Here is a 27,233-nt window from a genome sequence, read left to right as displayed (position 1 = left end):
CACGACGAATATGTTTTTCGGCAAAGGAAATTAATTATACAATGCAATTTACATTAAATTACGGTAAGTCAGTCTCGGTTGCTTTAGAAGTGTAAATTACCTCGGTTTAATTCAATGCACAGATAAGCAGTGTACGAATCTAATGAGATGGCTTTACACCCAAATTAGATACCATACTTGATTACAATGTCCTTTTGTACAAAGTATAATACTCAATTATTATCTGCAAAGTAATTTAAGGTCAGATAATTTAATCAAATTTGTAATATATCTCGACTAATAATTTTTCGTCTACGCTAATTTGATTTCAGGAAAATAGCACACATTCGGTCATTAAATATTGTAATTATTCTGAACGACCTTAATATACGACGTTGTAACATACGAGCTTTTCTATTTGTAGAATTTGTTATAGTCGCAAATTAGTAGGCATAAATTATAAATTCAGAATTTATATAATAATTATAAGTGCAGAATCTCCAGAAATTATAATATTCAGTACGTAAATCTTATGTGATATATATATTTCTTCAAAAAGATTAGAATGGACGTTACTGCTGTTGCTGTATACGTTTTTATTTCAATTTATCCTGATTATTTCTCGACAAAGTTACCTGTATCGCATAACATCGCATAACATATAAGTACACTCATAACCGTTACAGCAAATCAAACAACAACGATTAATCCCGCTAAACGATTTTAAACACATTCTCAATCATCATTTACACAAGGATACACGTTCATCGATAACTTACTCGCCTTTATTCGTTTCGTCGAACGTATACTACTTCTCTGTCGCTTTTCTGCTGGCTGATATATCAGGAACATTCGTTCTAATATTCCCTGCACTTCAGTTCTTAATTGTGCCAATTCCAAGAAAACTGATCAACCATTGGAATAATTCACCGCAGCCACGAATGGAAATTAGAAGCTCGTCTTTGGAGGCAGATCGAAATCAAAATTAAACGATCGTTAGTCAAGCAAAGGTAACGTCGAAAATAAAATAAAATAAAAATCAATGAACAAGATCAATGAAAAAATTGTAATCGAGCTGAAAATACAGCATGATAAAAAGGAAGAGACCCGAAACTCTGGTCGAAAGAGATATAATATAATACGAAATATTTAATTAGCATAGATACTAAACAACCCTAATAAATCCTTTCGATATAACACGTATCTTCGCATGTATTAGATTGTCCGAAAAGTTTCTCTCGTTTTATGAGGAAATAATAGACGCACAGCGTTTTTCGTTTTATATTATTTTATCGAATTACGGATGATCCATTTTGTTCTATCAAATTAAAGATCGTCCGACAGATTAGGTTTCATGTTTGCACAAACCAGATTTAAACATTAGATTCAGTTAGAATCAAACATACGATAATCGCTTATTATTCACGTTATAGTACCACGCCAGAATAATTTACTTACAATTCTCAATGAGAAATTGTAAAATTCTTCCAAATAAAAAAACAATGTTTGTATAAAGATGCGTTGTTGTAAAAGACGTAGAGGAAAGACACTTTTCGCACAATCTAATACACGGGTATCTATGAGCGTGCAGTATCATCGGTGAGCAACTTCCAGCAACACATTGGATATAAGACAGAATGGAGAATTAATTTAAATTCCGTTTTAAGGACTTTCTTATACTTTAGTATACTTACTCGTAAAGTTATCACTGCGAATGGAAAATTCATGTCATTACTAAAAAATATTTTTTATTTTTCTCAAACACCCTCTCCTTTCATCGCCCTACAGAAATAAATACGAATACAGTTTCTTGCGAAGTGAATTTCAACGGTTTTCACGTAGAGTCGTTCAACCAGAATTGACAGAGTGAGAGTATAAAAAGGCCAACCATACAGTGGTAACCGTGAAGTCGTAAACCCTTTCTTTTCATCGCCCTACACAAATAAATACAACTACACCTCGTTGTCGGTTCAATTTCGGTGGTTTTCACGTTGAATCTTACAACCAGGATTGACCGGACAACCCAAGTATAAAGATACAAAACGCATAGTGGTACAAAAGGGGCAATCGTTAATTGTTCAGAGCCATTATTTTCAGCGCGTACACAATAGCGAAGCGGATAAAAAATGGCCCCTCTGTGAGTTAAGATTCGTAGGAGGCAGCAGCGACGATCAACGGCGCAGGTTCCACGATGATCTCCTTCCACGAGGAAAAGCCTTGCCGAAGTCTGCCGCCCCACCGCAGGCACCCCCACCCCCTCGTTCACGATATTCCTCGTGAAAACCGGCCGCATTTCGTCGCGAGTTCTCGGAAAGCGCGCACACCAAACCAAACGATCCCGATCGCAATAACCGTTGTTACGTTGATCGTGAAAATCCTATTGTATCGAAACGCCATGGTAATTACGCGTGGATCAACAGCAATCGTTCGACGATCATCGCTGTACATTTAAAATAGAAGAGAAAGTATAATTTATGGCAGCTACGAGTGATTGGACGGAGAGAAGGTGGTTGGTTCTCTTACATACGTAATCTCAATTACCGATGTCTCATTAAAATAATATTTACTTATAAACGGTGTATTACGAGTAATAGTTCGAACGTAAGTAGTAAAGAAGGAGAAAATTTCAGATCGAAGGGAACCGAACGAAAGAGAAAAGGATCGAGAATCGCTAAAAATCGGTTGGTCCTTTAAATTTTCGTGTCGTGCAAGCTGAACCGGCGGACAAGTAAACTGATAGAGGGTTGATTCGTCGTTGTCTCGGATGAATCATGCACGTCGTTGTCTCGGATGAAACACGCACAGGCACGAGTGAAAGAACCTACGATCAATTTGCACACGTTCCAAAGGAATCGAGGAATCTGTCAGAACCCTTTGATCCGCTCTTGGTCGCAGCGCTCCGGCTGTCAACATCGATACGTCGAACGCAGCTGCTCAGGCAATACGCGTTGACGTCTGTTCAAACAGCCAGATTCCGATGTACTTAAGTCCTAACATACTGCTACTCACAGTGTATTTATAACGAACACGTGTTTTTCGAAGTCGTTGACAAACACCGTGACTTAATCAACCGATCGAACGATCGGCTCTTCAAGGAAGTTGAAGCAAGTTGAGGTTCGAAGCTGAACAACGTACCGTGGATCGTTCGTAATCAAGTTGCATAATAGCAGCATGCTGAAACAGCCGAGTTCCATGCAATTGAAACTGACGCCTGTAAACGAAACGATCGCAATACCTGTCCACGAAGAACTCCTTGAAATGTCTCAACGTCTCCGAGATTGACTTCGTCACCGTGACGCGAGATCGATTTAACAGTTTCGCTCTTTACGCGACGCCTTTCATTGTTTCACTGACTGTAAACCGCGTGTCCGATGTTTTGTAAATTGGTTGTCCATCGAATGTCGTGCGATGCTTCCTGGTTCATATCGACCGGAATATTTCGATCAAGCGGCGCGTCGAAAGGTCGCAGCAAGTGAATGCTATGTACGAGTAGAGAAGCGTGATCGCATGGATCGAATGGATTGAAGTCATTTCATGGGATATCGGAATAATGTCAAACTGATATCGGCCGAATTTTACGGATGATAGATCATAATCGTCGAAGTGGAAATAGTAGCGTCGTATGAAGCAGCATCGTACGAATCCTTGCTGAACGATCCTTAAGCAGATACTCCACGGATCGGTGAGTTGCATCCTGCACGTGTTCAGTTATCTTAAATTTGCCATGGGACTGAAATTGATACGAACTTAGACTCTTAAAGCTGTTATCTTCGACAGAATCGACAAAATTGTTTGAACGTGTAGCTGAATCGGCGAGATTAAAAGATGGAAAGAAACTCGACGAATAAAGACGAAAGTACAAAGAACGTTAGGATCTTTCGCGTGTGTGCAAAACGAAAATTTCTTTCAATACGTCTCGTTGGAGTAGAATGAAACTGTTTCTCAAGTATAGTATCTCGCGATTCTCACGACTTGTATTCTTGCACCGTAAGATTTTTAGATGTTTCTTGAAAAAGTAATCCAACGTTTCACTATCGTCGCAGCTAACTTCGTCGAGTATCTCAGGTTCCCATTCGCGATTACGTCGCAGCTCGCACGTTAGTAAACGCGACCTGTCGAATTAAAAAATAAAGAAGACAGAAGTACATCGTACACGTACGCCGATTAGAAACGCACTTTCAGTGATCAGAGATTTTTCCTTTTTCCAAAAAATAAAGTTACCATCGACGTTTGTCGAAGATGTAGTAGAAAGAAATACGAATCCAAAGAAGTATACGTAGTTTTGAGTCTCTAGACACATGCAGAAGCCACGTAACTTCTACGTTAGCTTTGCTGAGTTAGTGTAAGAGTAGCCAAAGAGCTATGGGAAAAGATTGTTTTGCGTTTTAACCCTTTCCACTTTGACGATGTTACGTGGAAGCCGAAACTTGTTAGTTTATATCGTGCACGTGAATACCACACGTGAAAAATATGATAAGTCCGTTTCTGTTGAATTTGACTTTTATGTAACATAGCGAACGAAGAGAAGTATTTTGATATAAAATAGCTGAAGAAGGAAATAACCTGATAGATTCAAGATATGCGAGTCTTCTAAAAATAAATGATAAATTCAAGGTATTCCGTGGGAAATGAATAACGTCAGTCTAGATATTATGTTAGCGTAAAATGAAAGTCTGTCAGATGTTCGGGTGACAAAAGCACGCATTTAATTCCAAAATTAAATGTGAAGATAGTTTCGATGTGCAATTGATCGACAACAAGTTGAATTAAATTGCATAAAAGACAGAAAACACGACTTGTGTTTTTCACCTGTGACTTTCACACGAATACACAGATATATACAACACATATTGAAGCACACAAAATATATAAAATACTTCAAGAACTTCACTTTCGACAGGTTTCTCGATTACTTTGGTGTTTGATTAGTACTTAACGTCGGGAAAATAAACGACTTATTTTCACTTTATTGCTGCAAACCAACGATATGCATCGTAACGCAATTAAAAACACGAGCACCGTGGCAATTTTTGCCCGCGAATGGAACAGTTCCGAATAACACTGGAAAGAAAGCTGGGCCGAGCTTCTGAAAGACACGTTTTTGCCAAAAAAATTCGATGACTCGGCGAAAACGCAAAACGGTGATACACGAAAATTATACAATCGAAGAAACACATTATTCTTGTACTTTTCGTACTTTCTTCAACGACTCTCGTCGATCTTCTGCGCATTTCGCAGAAATAAGTTTTTAAAAATATACCTTCGACAAGTTTATAATGACACGTCTAATCGTCCGATTTAATTCAAACGTTTGCCAATTTTTATCTTCTGTTCGCAAGGAAAAACATAAATATTTAATGTTTATTGCTAATAATTATTTTTTCCAATATATGAAAATAGTTTGCGTTGATAAATACTCTCCGTAATTCAAACATAAAACGCGTGCTTCACGTGTTTCTACGCGTTCGCGTGCTTCCACGCGATCACGTGTTTCCACATATTCAACATGTGTACGTTACACGGAAAATATCCCATTCGCTTTTTAACTATACATTCGAAACGTAGGAATTTGAATGATATGCAAGGTTGTGCCAAATAACATGTAGATATTATATATCGCTTGATACATTCGCTTCGATGCAATGCAAAACGTATAAATAATTAAGAACCAACGTGTAAACAATTCTGAAAAAGCTATTTGGAATGTTAAAAATTAACTGAGGCAGATAAGAAAAGGATAATCTCGATATATCTCTTAATTCTTGAGAGAAATTCTTGTTTACATTTCAAATTATAACTTCTACTGGAGAAGTCAGTGTTAAAAAGTGACAGTACTATCTAGTGAATTATTGTGCATTAATGATTACGATAATGTTAAGGCAAAAACAATGGTAAATATCTTGAACTTTTTCCATTTGAAGGGAATTTTAAAGCTTATTCCAACAATGAAATTGAACTTCATTCAGCAGCCACATTTTTACACCGAATAGGTAGCTTATACCGATTAGCATAATTTCCCATATTTCTCGAATATTATACCTTTTTTTCCATTCACTTGTTCTATAATACTTTCACGATTTCATTGTAACAACGTCACTTTTCGTTTTAAAGCATTAAAATGCTAAAATATTTTATTTTGCCTAAGCAGATTCAATAAAAATCCCTTTTCCAAAGATGAAAGAAGCACGGTAGCGTCTCGCGAAAGCGGAACTCTCCGAGGATCGCCAAGGAAATCGCATGAACGTCGAAATCTTTTCTTCTCTAAGAAGAAAAACTTCCGTTGGATTTTCATTAATGAAATTTGTCCGAATACTTTCGATTCCTCTCGACAGTCTTAATAGGATATTTCACTAGAAATTTTTTAGAAGTCTTCCGTTTGTCGCGAATCTTTCAAACGATCATACAATTTCAGACGCCCGTCTTATTTTCGATTTCTATACAATTTGCAAACGCACATGATGAATATTATAAAGGGAAACGTGTCGTTAAAACTGCACGTTATCAATCGACGACAAGGAAAACAATGGTACTATCGGAAAGCAATCGTGCTAACATCACGTTGCATATACGAAAAATACACACAGTGGCGGACGAAAGTATTCCTACGCCATTGGAAACGGAACAACATTTTTAAAATTCGATCAAAGGGCTTGAGTTTTTCTGAGAAGTTAGAATCGTTAGTTTATTAGATGACGGGTGAAAAAGCATTTTGAAAAATTTGCAATTGGCCAATATCGCGAGGAAAAAGGTAAAGCTCGCTCTTTACTTGTAATAAAAATTTAAACAATATATTCTGAAGATAGATAGCAGTTACGTACATGTTAAACATTTTATCGAAACAGGTTGATACGAAAACAAACGACAGACATCGAAAGATGTAAGAATCTTTAGATCTTAGGCCGGAAGTCGTGAAAAACTTCCACCACTTTTAACAGCTTTTCTTCGTTTTTGTATATTTGCGAGTCAGTCGTACTCTAAAAATATTGTTCTTCATTTTTCGAAATTAAATTTTGGAAACAACCCTCGAGCAAAATCATATTTTTCGGCAGGTAATTTAAAAAGTGCAGCCTGGGTAAAAAGATTGTTTTACCAAATAATGTAACGAGTAGTATACTTTGGATGTTTTTCGTATTTGTGTGTATACCGCGTATTCCGTGCTTCCTCGTAGTTTCGAATTTCTCATAAATAAATAAAAATCCGCAGTTTGCTAGCCAATATGGAGAATATTCGTTCTAAAAGGATATTCGTTGCAACTTTTATACAATTATAAGGGTTTTTCTTTTGGAATCTTTCTGGCTTACATATCAGCAATAATACAGCTTTACTTACGTCTGTCTGAGTTAGAACACGAAACTGCACCGACGTTATAACAATAACAGAACGTGCGAAACGAAAGATTTTCTCCATCTCGTGTCGTGTCAATCACGTTGCCATTCGAACGAACGTTTAAATATTTAACAAGAAACATAACGCGATCCGACACACTGAAAACATTTTCGCATATAAAAAAATATCGTGTAAATAATTTTATCTTCCGATCAGGTATTGACTCGCCACGCTATTCAAATCCATAATCATCGCTGCTGAAACGATGAAGACATAAACAACGTTAGAACAACGTTGAAAATCGTAAAAAATCTAGTCGGGTAATTAACTTTGTTCGTTCTTCGTATAGCAATTAGCAGCCTTTAGATCGAAAATATAATAAAATCTTTCTGGAATATTCTACAAAATTGAAATAAAATTGAAAATATTCTGCACAACACGCGTGTCACGAATAGGAAAACAGAAATTTTCCTTTGAAAAATCTTTCAACCTTTCACGTACGTAGCTCATCAACTTGTCACTGTGATGAATACGAACTGGTAACAATATTGCTAGCTCTTCCGTAGTTTAGCGCAACACAGTGTTCCAAAAATATATATTCTTCAAACAATCTGAAATGCCAGCTACAATATCGTTCACTCTTTCGTCCGAACGTAAATATGTACGTTCAGAACTCTTTCACGGAATTAAAAAAGATACGTTGACAAAGTAAACTTTCCCCGTTCAATGTCCATACTCTGCCAAAAAATTAAATCGAGCGAATGCAGATTTTTAAGAACGTATTTTGCAATACGATCTTTACCGTCCTTTTCGTCGTCATCGTCATGGCCGTTATTTGAAATTAAATCCCGCCAGAAGGACATAAATCAGCAACGTGTCCTTTTTTTATCGAATATTACACGGATCATCAGATAAATGTACAAAAGTAGCTAATTAGGTCGGTGTCGTGTTACCTTTTGTTTAAATGCCGAGATATCTTGTTTCGTTGTATTTTCGATGACGACGAGTCTGGTAGAAAATATGATTAACGGAGCAGCATAGAAGCAAACAGGTACTCTACTCTCTATCGCTCACCATCGCGCATTTCCGTGTCGTCTTATTTCTATATGCATTGATATATATGTATGAATGATCATCAGAAATAATAAGTCAGGCCTGCATTCCCTTGCCTTTCAAGGCAACTGATCTTTTCAGTTTTATATTATACTTTGTATAATATTTCTTTCGAAGAGTTTCGTAACTGTATATAAGTAAAAACCACAAGCTAGTTCTTAATTACAAATTTCAGGATAACGGTTAGAACAAGTACAAGATTAACTTTGATATTCTTCTTCGCGATAATTACTTGCGCGAGATCGATCAATTAAAAGAGAAATGGGATGATGAAGTTTCACAGGAATATTTTTCCACAAAGGAAATTTATAGGAAGGCGAATCGTGCGTTGATCGTTTAACGAATTAATGCGAGAGAAATCTCTGCGTCTGTGTCTGCTTTAGGACAAAAATTCCGGTTCAATTGAAATAAAATCCTTCGGAAAATAATTTAGAATTGACTGGCTGAGAATCATAATGGCATAGGATCAACCAATTGCTGATGTTCGGAAAATGGTTCTGCGTTTATTATTACGAATAATCCATTACATTCGTTCGTGAATAGAAACGTATCGTGACAGAGAATCGAATTATAATTTAATTAATTATGAAAATATAAAGGTACGATGCTTTTAAGTTGCTAAATACGAAACTAAATTCAGCTTCTCAAAGTTGCTACTTTCATCTCTGTCGGTTCCAAGCCGCCAATTAATTCTCCTACTGTCTGTGAACGACAAAGAATATTAACGATTCTTTGCTAGAGGAATAGTTTCTCGTCAATGTGAGCCTCTTTGTCATAAAATTTCCTTCTGTCAACCAAAGAACCAAGAGCTTCGCTTCGTTCGTTCGAAGAATATTGTTGTGTCCAACCCACACAACACAGACACTTATATCAAAGTGGTGTTTGCGCGCTCGCGTTACGTTGGCCAAATGGCATAATAGCGTTAATAAGCACAAAGTGCATATTGTAGCTAGGCAACACGGCAGTAACAAGTATTGTCAGTGTGCCTCTTGTGACCCGCGGTAATACAACGCTTCGCCACGGACCGATACTCGATCGTTATATTATGTGAGTCCGATACAACTTCCTATCGTTTAGCTCGCATTCAATCGCGTTTTCTCTTCCATAGCTCCTGTTCAAAATATTTTATTATACTGCGGAGTACTCGTATATTATAAAGTCGAGCGCGTCAGGTAAATCATTCGCTCGCATTTTCTTTTCTATAACTGCTATAGAAACATACTGTATTATAAAGCGTATTGTAAAGTAGTTAGATCTTTTAAAAAGCATCCGCGTTACAAATACGTATCGAAAGCGACGCATTGATTCCAGTCTGTATATTTTCTAGGGAAGAAACGAGAAGGAAAATCCAAATCGATGGCGAATGATGAGAAATTCATGGACTGGACGTTATTTTAAATTTTTAAGTCTGCAAGAAGTATTTTCTGAAATCTATTCGTGAGAGGGAAATATTCGACTGTAAGGTAGAAAGAGTCAGATGATATATTATACGCATTATCGTAAATATCCAAATAATTAAATACGAAAATAATTGCTGGAAAATCGTCAGACACCGATGCTGTTCTCAACGAACGCGCCTTTTACGCGCCTGACATCGACCCGACTGACGCAGGAAACTTAAACGAGAAATAAAGCGAAAAGCGACAGGGCGTAGACGAGAATTGAAAGGATACAGCGCGTATTGTTTGTATAAAAAACAAGGTTTTTATTTCCCTGGCACAAAATAGTATTGCAAACAGAGGTATTGTAGTATTCGCGCGATCTGCATTGTATAAACTGTTTTGAAATTAATAGGAAGGAAGGTTTTATTAAAACTGCCATTCAGCTCTGATTCTTAACGAATAAAGAACAGTGGAGTGCTGAACATCTCGCTACGGATGAAATGACAAGATTTTAAAAAAAGGACGATTCTCCCGTTCATTTCACTATCGTTTCACTATCGACGTGTGATATTTGCAAACAAGACGCTTTATTTCTATCACTTTCCTCCAGTTTCAAAGAAATTTCGCATGACAAATCGAGGTATTACAGGCTTCAGAGCATCCTATAAATCGCATCGTTTGTTTCATGTTCCCTCCCAAGGAAATACAGGCAATCTGACGTTTCTGAGACGTTTCTCATTCGCGATTCTTTATGGTTCTTCTTTCTCTTCGGCACAAAATTCTCGTACGATTTTCTAGCACGATTATTTAAATTCTCCGAACAACACCAAAATAATTCTTCGAGTCAGCCATGCGTAACGTTCACGAAAATATGCAAGCACATCCCTTTTTCCATCGTTTTAATTGGAATACCATACGATATCGCTGTAACATTTTAGAATGCGATATTGGTTATTGATCTTCTCGTAACTGAAGTTTCAGTTCTTATGAGTGAAGAGCTGAACTTATAAGAACTAAAGTTTAGTTCTTGTAACTGTAAAGCGAGAACTAAAACAAGATGAAAACGGGTATAAGTATGAACATACCTTGGGTTCACATTGTGGTTTTAATATTGTTCAAACAGATCGAATTACTTTATGACAGTATTATTATTATTATATTATCATATCGTTATCCGTTTACATATTTGTACACGCCTGTAGAAAGGAGATCGAATTTCAAGCATATTACAATTTCATATATAATAAAATATTGTTTTTAAAATGTTATACATGTTCTAAACGATATCGTCGATTGGACGGTAATTTGATAAACATACAATTTATTCATTAATAATTTCATGAATATTCGTTTCGCAGATACACCGCGCATACAATATATGTAATGTAATACAACATGACATTAACTGTATCAGCTGCGTATCATTTATGTAAAATTATCGTTCATCATGACATTAGTAGTAATTAAATGAAATCAATAAGTAGCGATATTAATCTTATGCGCAATTTCGAAAATATTATATTTATTATATTTTATGTATACTGTAACGAATGGTACGTTTATATTATCATTAATTTCCTATAGTCAGACTGCGTACGTTTATTGAATATATATGAAGCGTTTAAGGATGCATAAAATTACAAAATGCACATAATATGAAAATCCGCATATCCAATATCCAAAATAAAACGCACGTTGTGTATATCAAGTAGTTGAAACGAACCTCTACTTACATTTCATTTCTTTCGCTACTTATTTTGATAGAAATATGAACCTGCATGAACATCCACGGTTGTCTTATAATATAAAATTATAGAAAGCACGCAGCAGTATCAAAACACATTTAATTATGTCGTCAAATAAATTTTACGATGGGATATTGTAGAAGCAGATGGTACGATAGAACTTGAAACGCAAACGTACGACATAATTTCGGGGACAGATATCGCATCCACATCACGTATGGTAATTAGCATCAAACTTAGAACATTTGATTGTTACCCTGGCTGCAGTATCAACATACCACGCATATGCATACTTAATGCATCGTTAGCATAGCTCTTATACACGGAACGTAACTTTCCATAAGATCACAGATCCCGAATTCGAATATGCAGAAATTCTACAACTTAATGAGGTTTCGAGAGTTACTAACGTCTGAGCGATTTAAATTCAATAATTTATGTATTAAACGGTGTATGATTTAAATTTCGCAGGCCCAAAGACAAATTTCAGGTTTCAGCGTCGCTTCGGGATATTTGTCCCTTGCAGTCTAACAAGCATAAAATATTAACAACTCTAACTCTAATTAGGATTCGATGAAGGCGAGCTCATGTTTCGAAACGATCTTTCCAGGAATATCTCGCGCAATTGAATTTCACGATGTGAAATAAAATAAATAGAAGCTACCAGAAGATTCAACAACATCGAGAACATTTATTGCACGTTTCCAAACTAACGTAACGAACAAGTTGGAATATACGTAATCGCTGCTAACAACGTGCAGTCTCGTTTAGGCACCAACAATCTGAACAATTTCCATTTACGTTTTGAACATCGCGATATTGTAATTCCAATACTCGATAATGCGAAACAAAGTTATACTCAACTTATGTCGTTGACCCGCATTCCATATTAAACAGATAGCATTAGACATTAGGAAATGCAATTGGTCGAAACGTAGTTTAGTCCTTTTGTCGTTTCCATTGCGAATGTTTCGTGTCTTTGAGTCTAACCGAGACTGCGTTTACTATGGCAACTTAATCACTTGACACAATTTTCTCGAGTACTGCAAGGCATGTTATGAACTTTGTATGAGAATTTCTGGTTCATTTAGTCGCAGACATCGTAGATAAATTCAAGCAGCTTAAATTAAAATTTAAAAAATTCTACTGGTTCATTAGCAGACGTTCCAACTTAAGCGTGCAGAGTAAAATAATGCTATATAAAGCCATATTAAAACCTGTTTGAACGTATGGGATCCAACTATGGGGAACAGCGAGTAATACCAACATAGAAATTCTCCAACGATTCCAATCAAAAGCTCTAAGATTCTTAATAGATGCACCTTGGTATGTTACCAACGAAACAATACATCGCGACCTTAAGATACCTACAGTTAAAGAAGAATTATGCAAATTCAGTAATGGATATAACATAAGAATTAACAACCACCAAAACCCACTTGTTACTCAATTACTTGACACGACGGATCAGATCCGCAGGCTAAAAAGACATTACCCTCTAGATTTAAACATTAGATTCAGCTAGAATCAAACATACGATGATCATTCATTATTCACGTTATAGTACCACGTCAGAATAATTTACTTATAATTCTCAATGAGAATTGATTATAAACTACTTCCAAATAAAAAAAATTTAGTCGCAGAAACATGTATACACGTTAGTACATGTGTAATAGGAATTCATTAAAATAAATCATTGCAATTATAAACACGCGTTCTTAAATAAACTTACATATTTTTCTATTGCACTATACATTAACACTCTGACTGCCACGTTGGTCATATATGACCGGCCACGGTTTCTCCTGTGACGCCACGGTGATCATTGGTGAATGGAGCTCTTGAACTTTTTACAATTATAAAAATTGTATGAAAATTGACAATTAGGGCATTTTAAATATAACCGATAAATAGAAGATACTTTGAAATAAAAAGTGCTCCATTGAACAATGGAACGTTCTTATTAGAACATCAATAAAAAAAAAAAATGAGGACAAATGTTGCATCTAACGGTGCACTGTGTTTGCATCCATATCTTTGAGGGGTAATTTACGAATATTATTATAAACACAGCTTAGAAAATAATCGTAAATGCTGCTTTATAATCGTATAATTGAAGTTAGAAGTGTGCACATACCTTACTATTATATATAGAACGAGCAAATACTGTTTACTAATATCCTCTACACGTTTCAACAATATATTCTGCACGTTTTGCTTACGACGAAATAACGAACCCGAATGGTTTGTTGAAATAAACGAAGCCTTGTTATAATATGTGGCTATCAACTGTTACCAAGGCGCCACGATGGTCATCCGTGACCACCAATAAGATAAACGGTCCATTGGGGAACAATGTTGCCTTACATCGTCGATTTATTATTATTTTACCATTATATGCTTTGAATAATAAAAATACTCCCGTGACATCCTGAGCGAAACATGCGATTTTGTCAAAGTGTTAAGATAAGTGTTCGTATACGTGCAATTTTAATCAAAATTGATGTTACGAACGTTGCCTATAATGAAACGCGTTCGGTTTAAAGTAAAGAACAAAAATTCACAATATGGTGCAGGAAGAATGCGGAATTCAAAGATATCGCAATAAACGTTTGCCTGAATATCGATACATGTAGGTGTACCGATAGTGGAACAATGTGATCCGCCCATTCCCTTGACATTCTTCAGACACGTTCCTCCTAGCAAGAATATTTTCTTTTACGCTCGCGTACGTCATTAAATATTTATTTAAATTGGAAAAGTTCATCGTAGAAAATTAATAAAGTTGTTCCCTTCAAATCAATTTTCTGCATAAATATTGGTTAATTATGGAATCGTTGTCAAAATTGACAGAATAATCGGATTCTATCAGATAATAGAGGTAGCTGTTATTTTGACAAAACTTCAATGCTGTTATCTTAATAATATACGGTTTTGAAATTCAGTTAAAATCGAACATTGTTGAACTATTAATTGAATGCTAAAATCTTTATTACAATGCACACAACAGTTTTCAAAAGACTTCGCAACAATACATATCATGTAGCGTTGAAAAATTCAGACAAATACCTGAAAAATACGAATTTTTGAAACACGTTAGTATATTATTGGAAATCCCAACATTACAAAAGAGCGAGCATCGTTGTGATACTGTTAAAAAATTGTACATTTCATAGGATCGTAACAAAACGTTAAAATATTCTTCTTCCAAATTCCGAGAATATCGACAAAAATTATAGAAAAATTCCGACCGAAATTATTCCAAAGGGTAAAAAATACATCAAAAGAAGTTACGATGATACTGTAAATCTTGAAACATAATTTGAGAAATCTGCGACTGCTATAGTATGAAAAGCGTCGTATTTAATGAGGTTTCACGGCGTAACGAGCATTTTATGAAAGCTCGAAATTGCCCGACGAATGAAAATTATAAAAATCCACAGAAATTCAAGAAAATACGTTTACTTAACTACTATTCTCTTACTTTACTTACCGAGATATTACGTTAAATGCCATTGTTTCACAGAATTCTTCGTATTATCGTCCGTATGTTCGTTATATAATTCATGAAATTTCATCGTATCTTTTATATGTTTGATTGACTTGGTATTTAATCGAAAGCAATATCACAGTGATGAAAAGTTCATAAAAATGCAAAGAATAGAAACGTAGCTACGGTTTTAACCGTTGTAGGTATTCCAGGAACAAAAAATGTTCTCTCGATGAAGATAAGTACCAAGTACGCACGTTCAACTATTTTCCATGAAAATTCCAGCAATTTTATTTGTACACTGGATACAAACCCAGAGATAAGGGTGGAAAAAATTTTCGAGCGAACAGTTAACAAAAGTTAGGAAAATCGACATATTCGTGAGATTATTTTGCCTAACGGAGTAACCTAGTTTTCGACTCCCATGACGATGGAATTAACGAAGTTGACGAGGATGGATACTTAATGGCAGTTTCCGCTGTCAGAGGCATGAAAAAAATGAAACGTTGTTTCTTGTTGTTTCGCCTCAAACAAAGGACCCCTAGCCACCTCGTTAAATTCAGAATTTTACCAGCTCGTTTCGAAATACGACGGAAATTCTACCTCTACCAGAGAGTTTGGTATTATGAAAATAAATAAATAAAGTCGATTATGTTCCATCAATACTAAAAGTTGGATATTTGCAAACTTGATAAACGATCGCAGAAAAATTGTGCCCTTTTTGTAGGTCGATAAATCGTACGTACAACTTGCGCCGGCAGAATTTTAACTTTGCGTGTAGCAAGCAACATAAAATTCAATGAATAAATCATGCCCTCGATACTTTCCGCCGCTACGCTTGAGAATACGATTTATCGAGTCTATCGAGTTACGAGACCTGTCTTTTTTTTTTTTTTTTTTTTTCTTTATATAGACAGCTACGAATAATTTTTGTCAGAAAAATTAAAATTAATTAATTACAGGTATATGGTGTCGGTCACGATAAATAATTATAAAGTAACACGACACAAGATAGTTTGTTTGTGCATCGTGACATAATTGAGAACGAATTACAAAGTTGTATTCTTATTCTTGAATAATTTCTACTGAAATTATTGACGATTATAACTCGTGAATTGTTTTTGGTTTGTTGCAGATAGAATCCATCATCATGAATATCTCATGGTACGACGAAAATGAAGTAATAGAAAATATTTGGCAACCTACGTTCAACAACACGTCAACGATATCCCCGTCGTATGCGAATGGCTCGATATACGATGATTTTGGTACGGATTATGTTATTACTAGTACACCTCGTTATTGAAAGACTGTCAGAGGCCAAACTACCGTTTTCATCCTCATCAAAATTGCACGTGTTAATTCCAAAGAGCCGCGGAAACCTTTAATAACCGGAATGAAGAACGAAAAAGAACGCATCGTTGCTTTAAAAAAACGAGCATAAAATGGAATTTCGCATCGTGACATTCTTAATATGTCGGAGCGTTCTTTGAGCTTTACGTATATGCAGGTACAAGCATAAGTGTAGTAAAATTCTCAGAAACAATTTCGAGATCAAAGAAATTTCGTCGATAGAAAGTCGATTCGATAAACGAAGAAATTCGTTAGAATTTGATCGAGCATGCAAGTAGAACGTGATTTCGTCTTTCAGTTTCTCAACGATCCAAATTAGAATAACTCTTCCAAGTGATATGCAAATAGGATTAGTAAGAGTGTACACTTATAACAGAACGAAGAACGGGAACTAGCCGCTTAGTTGATCGTCGTGGATCGTTTTTAAAGGAATGAACATAGAGTTAAGATCATAAAATTAACGACGAAGGTAGAAATGACATTTTCCTTTATCAAATATCTGTGTTCTTTTATTAAGCTTTACTGACTCTGTCGTCAATGGTAATGAACAGAACTCGGTATAAAATAAAATTATTTAAGTAGCGATTCAAAAGCTTAAACTGGCTTAAAACTTATAGCTCGATAGCTGTAAAATTATTTATTTTACGATGACACGTAATACTGACACTTAAATGGAAGAGAATTTATTTATCATGAACGAAAGAATAATTGTGTTTATATTGTGTTGTATGGTATATAATATTTTCATTCGCATATTAAACTATATTAATTAATTACAGAAATATTGACAGAGTTATACATTTTATCCTAATGAAGCTAAATTTTAACAATGACTAAATGTGTTTTAAGTCATTCACGGTATTTGTTATTTGTATATTTGTTATTTGTTATTTACCGTTAAGAACCGCGGTCTTATTAGATGAAAATATTTCGTATATTCTTAAGCGATGCAAAGAGCCGGAAATTTCCGGCCACTGTTTGTGGCAGAAGTCCGTGGTAACAGTCCACGCAATATCCGAGTCGTACCGTATACAACAAGGAAACTCATTTTCATGCAAGAAATTTTATAACATAAAACGATCAACGTAGCATTGATTATTTCAATCAAAATATTTCATTTAGTCATATTTAATTTAACGCTAGAGACATGATAATGAATATCTTGTACATTAAAAAAAAGGCTTACTCTAAAAAGCTTCATGGCGTTAAAACTTTATGCTGTTTCATGTTCTTCTTTTCCTGCGAAGAATTACATTTCGTCATTCTGAAAAGAAAGGTAACAATATCTGATCCATTTGAATAACATATTTCCTTCTTTCCGCTTTCTACATTGAACACTCCAGTTTTTTTGATGTTTCTAACAATGAACAAATTGTATTCACTTGATAATCTGTTGATCGTCACGTTCAAGCAGTATCGACATTACAAACATGAATTGCAACTTCAAAGAACTGTAAATTGCATCTCCTTTGTGTAGTGAATTATTCTCGTCTTTTTCAGGTTCGCGCGACGCCGCTATCGAGATCCAAAATCCAATGTTTTTATTCATGAGGCTATCTCGCCTTTAAAAGTTATTCGCGAAAATATTCATACAAATATTCGTTCGCTCGCTTTGAAAACGTTAGTCTGAATAAAAAGAAACGCGCGCGATGAATAGTATGCCTTATCAGAATCGAATCGGAGAGATGGTTTTTGTCGATAAAATCGAGAATGAAAATCGAAAATAAAAATTCTGATACGATCGAATTGTGGAAGCTTTTAATTTATTTCTCTTTGAAAATATACCTCTCGGAGAACATAAAATATACGTATGCGTATCATTTAAGACCGCATAATATTATGTACGTGTATTATCGAGAGATTATTTTTATATCAAATGTCCGATTCGTTTCGATACAATTTAAGGATCCTCGTTAGTTCAAACGCCACTGATTGATTTCAGATGGAAAATACGAAGTTCCAACCGCCATACTCGTTGTCCTCAGCATATCTTACGGAACCATATCGTTTCTGGCAGTAGTGGGAAATTCTCTTGTTATGTGGATAATAGCTACATCCAGGCGTATGCAAAACGTAACGAACTTTTTCATAGCGAACCTGGCATTGGCGGACATTGTTATCGGTTTGTTCGCAATTCCATTTCAGGTAAGAGATTTACTTGATATGTAACTGTGTGTGTTCAGATAAAATCCGAACTAAAATATACATTGTTCTAATCACGAGAAATATTTCTATTAAGTTTCAAGCAGCCCTGTTGCAAAGATGGCTCCTACCACATTTTATGTGCGCATTTTGTCCTTTCGTGCAAATCCTTTCTGTCAATGTCTCGGTTTTCACGTTAACGGCGATCGCGATCGATCGACATCGAGCGGTTTTAAAACCACTCAGGTGCGTCAATCTATTAAAACGGTAGATTATCTAAGTCCTCCAAGTAGACGTACGCCATTCGATTCTTCTGACCATTGTTATTTATATTTCTTTTTCTCTCTTTTGACTCGTGTAACTTGATGTTTCACATTTAACAGCGCGGGACCAAGCAAACTGACCGCCAAAATTATAATCGCTGGAATTTGGTTTCTCGCCTGTAGCTTGGCTACACCAATGGCAATTGCACGTAGGGTTACTATGGTACGAGAAAATTCTATAAGTAAGTTAAACGACAGATCACTTGACTAAACTATCAGGGACTTGTGAATAAGAGACTTTCCATTTTTCCTCGATGTATAATACGAATCGTTCATTTTCAAAGTGGTGCAAGTCCATTTTGTGGAAAGATTGAGAAAACGAGGAATTTCTCTACACCTCAATACGGACGTTTTACTTACAGACAATTTATAATCTAAATCTTTCGTTCTAATCAACCAAAATTTAATAATCCATTTCCTGTAATCCGTAGCCTGTACAAACAATCGAGACACCAAATAATCGAAAACAAGTGACACCGAAATTAAACAACGGTATGTACTTTCTTTTCCCTGTTCTAAAGCAGAGTAGATTAAAGCGTAGAACATGGATTTTAAATAATTCGCTAACTTTAAAAGCGATGTGTGGGTCCGCTCGTAATCCTGAAAAAAGATACTGATCCAGTCAATTTCCAAACAGAACATCATTTACATAATGAATTCGCATCCAATTAAGCGCATAAACACGCGGATGAACTAGGTACACCTTTCAGCAAAAGATTTTCCGATCGATGTGAACGCGAACGCTTCGATACCTGGAAACAAAGGAAAATGAACTTACACCGCTTTGAAAACGAACGATCCATGTACGCGTAACTGATCGATCGTTTCTTCTAATTTCTAATTGACGTAGATGGCGGAGATCGCTACAAACCGTTCTGCATACACGTAAATCTATCCACCAAATCCATGTTCATTTATTCAGGATTATTGGTATTTTTGCAATATGTCACGCCGCTTTCGATTATTTCCTGCGTGTATGCAAGAATAGCGTTAAAACTCTGGGGAAATAAGGCTCCGGGAAATGCCGAGGATTCCCGGGACGCGAATCTAATGAAGAATAAAATAAAGGTACAGCCCTTTTTTTATTACTAATTAACATAAAATCTCCAATTATATTTTCGATTTTTATTATGGAATTTTCCGCTCTTCGTTCCTACAAACGCAATACGTCTACGCGCCGACGCTGCTATGTTTCTCGCGTGGACGTTTAAATAGAAAATAATTACATAAAAAGAGAAATAATTCTATTACAACGATAACGTATTCTCCTAGGTTCTCGTATTACGTGCGTATTTTACGTAAACAGCGTAGCTTCGATTTAATTTAAACGCACTTTCGTTGGTTTTATTTAACACAGTTGCGAATTGTTCGTTGCGTTTCAGGTAATCAAAATGTTGATCATTGTAGTAGCACTTTTCGCAATTTGCTGGCTACCGCTTCAAACCTATAACACTTTCCAATATTTTTATTCAGAAATAAACAAGTAAGTAACAGATCGTTATACGCATAGTTTATATGTAAAACAGATTACTAAGAGGCGTGATTACAGTTACAAATACATCCATTACATATGGTTCTTTTTCGATTGGCTGGCCATGTCAAATAGCTGTTACAATCCATTTATTTACGGAATATATAACGTAAGTATAGCAAGTTGTACGTTTCGATATCGTTCTACATCTTCTCAGTGTACGAATCTACTTTTAGGAAAAATTTAGAAGGGAATTTCAACAGAGATGTCCTTTTAAATCGCGAAAATGGTCAACTAATCCAGCAATCGATACCACGGATACGGATAAAACACAAAGTACAAGAACCTCCATAAGGTATTCTTTGAAGTATATTTCATATTTGAGCCGCGCAGAAGCCATGCTGATCCGTGAACTAAGACGTAGCAAAGAATAACAACTGTAAACGTTATTTATCAAAAACATGGAAATGTTTACTGAAACGATTGCTTGTACTATCTTTTCTGTAATAATTAAATTTATAAAGAAATAAGTCCCTTGGTTCTTGAGATACTTAATATTGCCAAATTGAAACAGGAAAATTGAATGGTAAGGGGGAAGAGCGAGGAATGTCCATTTATTTTATGACGTTCTCCTTGTTGTTCCCTTTACTCTTCGATTAAGAACCTCATACAAAATGGAGTTGATCAGTTTAACCTTTGAAGGGCCCAATTATTGTACTATTTCTATAAAAGATTCTCTTATTCATAGAAATAAAAAGTAACTAACTTTAAATGTCGTAGATACGAATGGAGGCGTACAATCTCCAATACTTATCCAACTGTATCATCGTTTCATAAAGGTATGTCAGCGAGAGACTCGACTCAGTCGTTTATCGATGATCACCAAAAGAACGTACGAAACAAAAAAGGGATTAATTACTATTTTCGTGGTGAGAACCACTGTTCGCACAAAAACGAGGAACTGTACGTTTTTTCATCCGGAAGACACAAACACACTCAAGACCTCGACACGGAAGAATTATGCCTATAACCTAGAGAGTTTAACGATTTGCTTATCGATTAATTTAAATAGTATTAACAACGAGATGTATTTTGTTCAAAGTGCAAAATTTGCACGATTCGTTTGCATATGTAATATGCAAACAAAGGTAAACCAATAGATGTAACAAGGTAGTAGTTCTATTAATTGATACTAATAGAGGATAATTTTTCCACATATCTTATAGTAACTTGTGAAACAAACGTCTAATTAATCGCGTTTTCTTTTCAGTTCTTCTAATCATTGCTCAAGTTTTTCTACGACTTAAATGTGATAAACATTTGTCTAGCATTTATTAGATTCCTAATGTGTATATAAGTACATATATATGTGCGCGTACACAAATATTAGTGCACCTTTTTATTTTCTTTATATTTAATGAATAACAATTTCTCAGTGAACTACTATGCCGTAAAAATATTCTTGAAAAATTCTAAAATCTTGATAGAAATACTTAGTTGTAACGAATATGCAACGGTGAATATTTTAAAAATAATTAGGATAATTGAAGAAATATTTTATTTCCTCCTGATTAATTTCTTTTTTAGGATCACAGTTATTAAAGTTTACAAAGAAGTTCCACGCAATATGTAAGGCTGTGAAACATTTATTAGAGTAACGTCTTTTTGTTACTGTTCATTATTATAAGTTTAAGCGTTTTTTTTTATGTAAAAATGAAACTTTTTTGCAACGATAATAAAATGCTAAATATCTCTTGATTGAATGATAATTTACATTTAAGTTGATAATTGGAAAAAGCATTCAAAAGTATTAAACATAAACATTATCTTTAAAACTTTTAAATAGATACTTTGAAAAGATATTAAAATTACAGTTAAGGTGATTATTAAAAAATTTTGTTGTAATAACAATTAGCTATATTTTTGACTAATAATTCTAATTTCCATCTCACCACAGATTAAAGATATATGACGTGTCCTTCAACAAATTACTATTTCATTAGTACATACATACATATTATGTAAAATTGTAGCAACAAACAGGGTAATGAAGAGTTTAGTCTCTGAAGTTATTTGTTCAAATGATCATGTACATAACAATGATAAATAAAAAAAACAGAATATTATTTCAACTTAATTAAATGTTAAAATTGATGTAATTTATCATGCTACAATAATAACAAAATGTTTCTAGTCAATAAATGAATTTTTGTTGAAACATAACATGTTACATAAAAAAAAATTTGTAATACAGAAACTTCTTTTCCTATCAAATAAAATGTTGCTGTATAATTTCAAAGACGTACTATACAGATAAGTAATTTTAATATGACACTTTTTGTTTTATGATAAAGAATTGTGAAATAAAATTCATTATTTTCCTTAAAAAATAACAATAAGAATTTACTACACAATCAAATCCTGTTTGCAAACTTCCTTATTCCCATACATTTATATTTTCTTGTAGATCATAATATCAGAGACAATAATATACCCAAGGTATCAAATACTTTATTATAAATATATATAAAAGTACATTCATTTAATACATTTGATTTAAAAACTACTAATATTGTATCATTATCAATAAAAAATATAAAATATCATTTATCACAAGATATTATAAAAAATAAAGTTCTATCTCATGTAGCACATTAATCAAAATTCATATTATTACGTCGTTCAATATCTTTAATCTCTAACATATCTGTTTTAAGATGCAATTTCATTATTTCCCGCCAAATGTCCATTCTATGTTGTTCATTATCAATTCCAAGTCTCAATAAAATATTTTCATTTATTCTTAACAAGACCCTTCCAGTGATATCGTGCTTAAAAAACATAAATGATATTGATCAATGTCGATCAATGCAAAAGTATATAAAATACAGAAACTATATATTTCCTCGTGTTTAAATAATTTAAATACTTACATATAGAAACTTTTCATGGTATAATTGATAATAATCACTGCAATGCCTCCTCAACCATTTTTGTACATCTAACACATTCCATAAATAAACAGGACGAGGTCTAGCAGTTTTGTTCTACAATATCCAATTCATTTACAATCAGCATAAAGTTTTTATACCCTTAATTGCTGCATTTCTTTTATAGACAATTGATCAAATTTCAATCATGCTAACAATGATAGCGCACCACAAGATAAACATACCTTTGGTTTATTAGTGGAATTAACAACCTCTTCTACCATTGTGTGCAAAATTCAAAATATAAAATTATAAAGAATACAAATAGAATAGGTTACAAAAAATTAAAAATAGTACGTAATGTATCCTTCTAATGATACAATCATAAAAATTGTATCTTATTTAAAAACTTGTTATTGTTATATTACACTAAAATGCATTGTAGAAAATATACAACATACAACAACTAAACAAAGTTAATTTAGAACGTTGCTCTTCGCTGTAAAATTATATTGCTTTTATCCATCTATCCTTCGTAATGTTGAGCATAACTTCTCCATTTTGTCACTATGCAATACATCCATTTTAAAGTGTAAGCACGCATGTATTATGTCACTAGAAGTTCAAAAAGATGCTAGGCTAAATTGTAATTGCTCGAAATTCATATAACGTAAAACTTTTATTTATTTTAATCACGGACAATCAAATTTTATTCAAGCTATAAATATTCAATGGTAAAGTATTGTCCAAAAATTGTTTTAGTTAGATTACTTGATTAATGTTTCGTAATATCTGGTAATATCAGATAATATATTGCAATGCATTTCAGTTTTTCTAATAAATATTATCGATCTATATATTTTTTTATGATTTAAGTCCCGTATTATACATTTGAAGATATATAAAATTTATGATATTGAAAGACACAATTTTCTACAAGTAATGTTTGAAATATGCGAATTACAGTATTATATTACCTTAATTCCTTCCCTGTGATATATTTCATTTGATAAACGTCACACATGCATTAACACTTAACATTAAACAAACAAATAGCATTAAATTAATAAAAATTCAAAGCGCGCGAGTATCACGATTCAAACGCGATCTGAAACTGAATGCCAACTTAACGTGAACGGAAGTACATTGATTTGACTTGCCAACTTTATTTAACGTCGTTATACATTGTTTCCGATCTTTCTCCAACAAGTGACGGAAGAAAATGGTAAGTATTTCTTATTTATCGTGTATAATTCTTTTAATTTGCGATATTGTGCATAGTGTATTTGTTTAATATATAATATTAATAAAAAAACTAGTGCGTAGGACGCAGTTTTACATAATATAATGAGTATTAACGGTGATGTATTCGTGAAATATGAAAGTGCAGAATGATTGTTGACCATGTGGTTTTCATATTGTGTATATTCGTAGAATACCATTTTTAAATAAACTATAATTTTTTCAATACTAAGAATAAAATGCACTGAAATCTAATATTTGTATTTTGAGTATTACATGTTAGGAATATTTGTATGTTTATATTTTATACATAACCTCCATGTGTAGTACTAATAATTTTAAACTTCAGAAGAAAAAGTTAGAAACGTAATTAACAATTATTTATCCACGTTAGTAAGCATCAATATTCCATATCACTGTTATTGTTGTATATTTCACTTTTCTATTTTCAGACTTGCAAACGCAGGAATGGTGGACGTGCCAAGCATGGCCGTGGCCATGTAAACCCTGTCCGTTGTACTAATTGTGCACGCTGTGTACCAAAAGATAAAGCAATTAAAAAATTTGTTATTCGTAATATCGTAGAAGCAGCTGCCGTGAGAGATATCACAGAAGCAAGCTTTTATTCTGCATATCAACTTCCAAAGTTGTATGCCAAGTTGCACTATTGCGTTTCTTGTGCTATTCACTCAAAGGTAGTTCGCAACAGATCAAAGGCAAATCGTCGTATTAGGACACCTCCAGTTCGTAATTTCCCTAGGGTAATTATTATTAAATTACATAGTTATGCATATTATTAATTTCATCAATTTTTTTGATATACATTCATTTTATCATATCTTTTTTCTGTTTAGGATCTGCGTCAAGGCCAACAAAACAGGAAATAAATTACTATGTAAATTTTAAATAAAATAAAGTATAAAATCGATATTAACTGTTTTTTATTTATATCATTTATTCTACAAGTTACAAGATAAATTATCTTAAACCTCCTATCATTCCTAAACAAGTCACTTTAAAAATTTCTTATTACATGATTCAAAATTATTATAATAGTAATGCACAATGTAAAAATTACACAAGTCAAATGTATTTGCATAGTCCCACATAAGATACACAAAGAAATACACTTTTAAGTGCAGTCTTAACAAAGGTAATACTAAACAGTACCTAATGTTTATTTTCCAAAATGTGATGTTAAATATGAAGTGAAACTTCATACCTACTGCCTGCTAATAATGCATAAAATTGATAAAAATATTTTGCATAGAATTGTAGCAAGAATTCCGCTATTGTTGCATTTTTGTAAAATTAATATACAATTAACAATAATTGCCCAGTACATCAAGGGAGGAATCATTTATTTGCTTCCTCCATTGCTTTTTTGAGCGTCTTTTCAAATATTTTTTTGGAATCGCAAAATCCTTGCTTTGTTTTCCCAAATGAATTTGGACCAGCAGAGGTTGGTGTTTCTCTTCCAATATTTCTCATCCTCATCCTTGCTTCTGCTGGCATTTCTTCAGGTTCATCTTCTTCGTCTGCATTGAATACAGAAGCTACTGTTGGCCTCTGGATTGGTGTTGCTTTTACAGTTGGTTTCTAAAATACAGTTCTCGTAAGAACAAATATATATATGCTTTCGTCAATTTATACATTACTACTTACTGATGTAGAGCCTAGCTTTATCTGAATACCCTTCTTTTGTTCTGTTCCACTTTTCTTCCCAAATCCAAATGCCAGCTTCTGTTTCTTGGCATCACTTTGATTGTAATTACCAGCCTCACACCGGTCATCTGATCTAATCGGTGAACGATCCCTTCCTCTGTCATCTCCCCTGGAGTCCTCTGCTCTGTACACACTTGACCCTGACAACGTCAAACACTGGCAAAGTTCAGATCAAGTTAAACAACATTGTATCTTTTAACCGGAAATATCTAAGCGGCATGCTTAGCACAAGTTTCTTGTAATTCCGAATAAAATTTAAAAACAAATGAAATCAATAAATGATGATGAAGAAGAAACAAGTGTGTATGTAACATACATATCCTAAAGTTATTTATAACAATACGATATACGATATATGTATATTTACTTGATAATCTTATTACATAAGGTTAACATTCAATCCGTTTTTATTATTGTGAAGCATCCTTTGGCACATGGTTGTAGGATGCGTGCACCCAAAAACGATACATGAAAAGTAAGAAACGAGATTTAGAAAATAAAAGTACGATTTGCACGTCTAGTTTTGTTCTAAAACTGCTTCGTAATAGATTTTCTAAATTACATATTTAGAATTTGGCGTTTCCATAATTAAAGATTGTGGGCTTGAAATCAATAACGAAAACAAATCAAGACTAGAACATTCATCCATGTTCTGCAAGGTACGAAGTAAATGTTATTTTACCAAATGCGACTGATACGATTATAAATAAAATGAATAAAACCTTTTCTATATTCGTCCCCTGGATTCCTCTTCGACATTTTTCTGATTTTCTTTGGACGCAATGCGAAATCGAGCGAACTGAAGCACTTTAACGACAGTAACTGCAGTTTACTTCACACTAGTGTACCTAGCTTAGCGTAAATAGGGACATTTAAGGAAATATAGCAGCGGCTAGTAATTTTCTTATAACAGTTAGTACAGGTAGTACAAAAGAGAGAAAACAAAATTTATTTAATAAAATACATCCTTAATGATTACAGATACTAACGTTAATTAGAATTTTTAGTT

At 34.0% G+C, this 27,233-nt stretch overlaps 4 protein-coding genes across 6 annotated transcripts; 2 read left to right on the top strand and 2 right to left on the bottom strand.

Moving 5' to 3' along the window:
• The first annotated feature begins 3,084 nt into the window (after positions 1–3,084).
• Positions 3,085–22,464, top strand: LOC117241686 (RYamide receptor-like). Of its 3 annotated transcripts, XM_033507681.1 has the most exons (11): positions 9,340–9,465; positions 9,746–9,888; positions 16,172–16,306; positions 18,334–18,536; positions 18,631–18,779; positions 18,917–19,038; positions 19,707–19,924; positions 20,239–20,339; positions 20,406–20,496; positions 20,564–20,682; positions 21,108–22,464. In XM_033507681.1, exons 3-11 carry the CDS (start codon positions 16,189–16,191, stop codon positions 21,355–21,357), a joined length of 1,371 nt encoding a protein of 456 aa, XP_033363572.1. In that variant the 5' UTR covers positions 9,340–9,465; positions 9,746–9,888; positions 16,172–16,188; the 3' UTR covers positions 21,358–22,464. The 3 variants fall into 3 exon arrangements, with proteins under 3 accessions (XP_033363573.1, XP_033363572.1, XP_033363575.1); XM_033507682.1 differs by lacking the exons at positions 9,340–9,465; positions 9,746–9,888 and adding an exon at positions 3,085–3,661 and having other exon boundaries at positions 16,174–16,306; XM_033507684.1 differs by lacking the exon at positions 9,746–9,888 and having other exon boundaries at positions 9,366–9,465; positions 16,174–16,306.
• On the top strand, positions 7,516–25,429 carry LOC117241688 (40S ribosomal protein S26). The gene is made up of 4 exons (XM_033507686.1): positions 7,516–7,521; positions 24,477–24,482; positions 24,952–25,260; positions 25,354–25,429. The coding sequence occupies exons 2-4, from the start codon at positions 24,480–24,482 to the stop codon at positions 25,384–25,386; spliced, it is 345 nt and encodes a 114-aa protein (XP_033363577.1). The 5' UTR covers positions 7,516–7,521; positions 24,477–24,479; the 3' UTR covers positions 25,387–25,429.
• LOC117241689 (protein aveugle) lies at positions 22,819–23,843 on the bottom strand. Its single transcript, XM_033507687.1, has 3 exons — positions 23,503–23,843; positions 23,261–23,374; positions 22,819–23,158 (listed from the first exon to the last, which is right to left on the bottom strand). Exons 1-3 carry the CDS (start codon positions 23,539–23,541, stop codon positions 22,982–22,984), a joined length of 330 nt encoding a protein of 109 aa, XP_033363578.1. The 5' UTR covers positions 23,542–23,843; the 3' UTR covers positions 22,819–22,981.
• On the bottom strand, positions 25,424–27,092 carry LOC117241687 (PEST proteolytic signal-containing nuclear protein-like). The gene is made up of 3 exons (XM_033507685.1): positions 26,947–27,092; positions 26,165–26,364; positions 25,424–26,098 (listed from the first exon to the last, which is right to left on the bottom strand). Exons 1-3 carry the CDS (start codon positions 26,981–26,983, stop codon positions 25,856–25,858), a joined length of 480 nt encoding a protein of 159 aa, XP_033363576.1. The 5' UTR covers positions 26,984–27,092; the 3' UTR covers positions 25,424–25,855.
• Positions 27,093–27,233: the final 141 nt, after the last annotated feature.

The sequence above is a fragment of the Bombus vosnesenskii genome, unplaced genomic scaffold, assembly GCF_011952255.1.
Source record: "Bombus vosnesenskii isolate JDL3184/JDL3185 unplaced genomic scaffold, Bvos_JDL3184-5_v1.1 scf7180000016261, whole genome shotgun sequence".
Taxonomy (NCBI): Eukaryota; Metazoa; Arthropoda; class Insecta; order Hymenoptera; family Apidae; genus Bombus; species Bombus vosnesenskii.
Note: the sequence above shows the minus strand (reverse complement) of the source record. Positions and strands in the feature narration are given on the sequence as shown.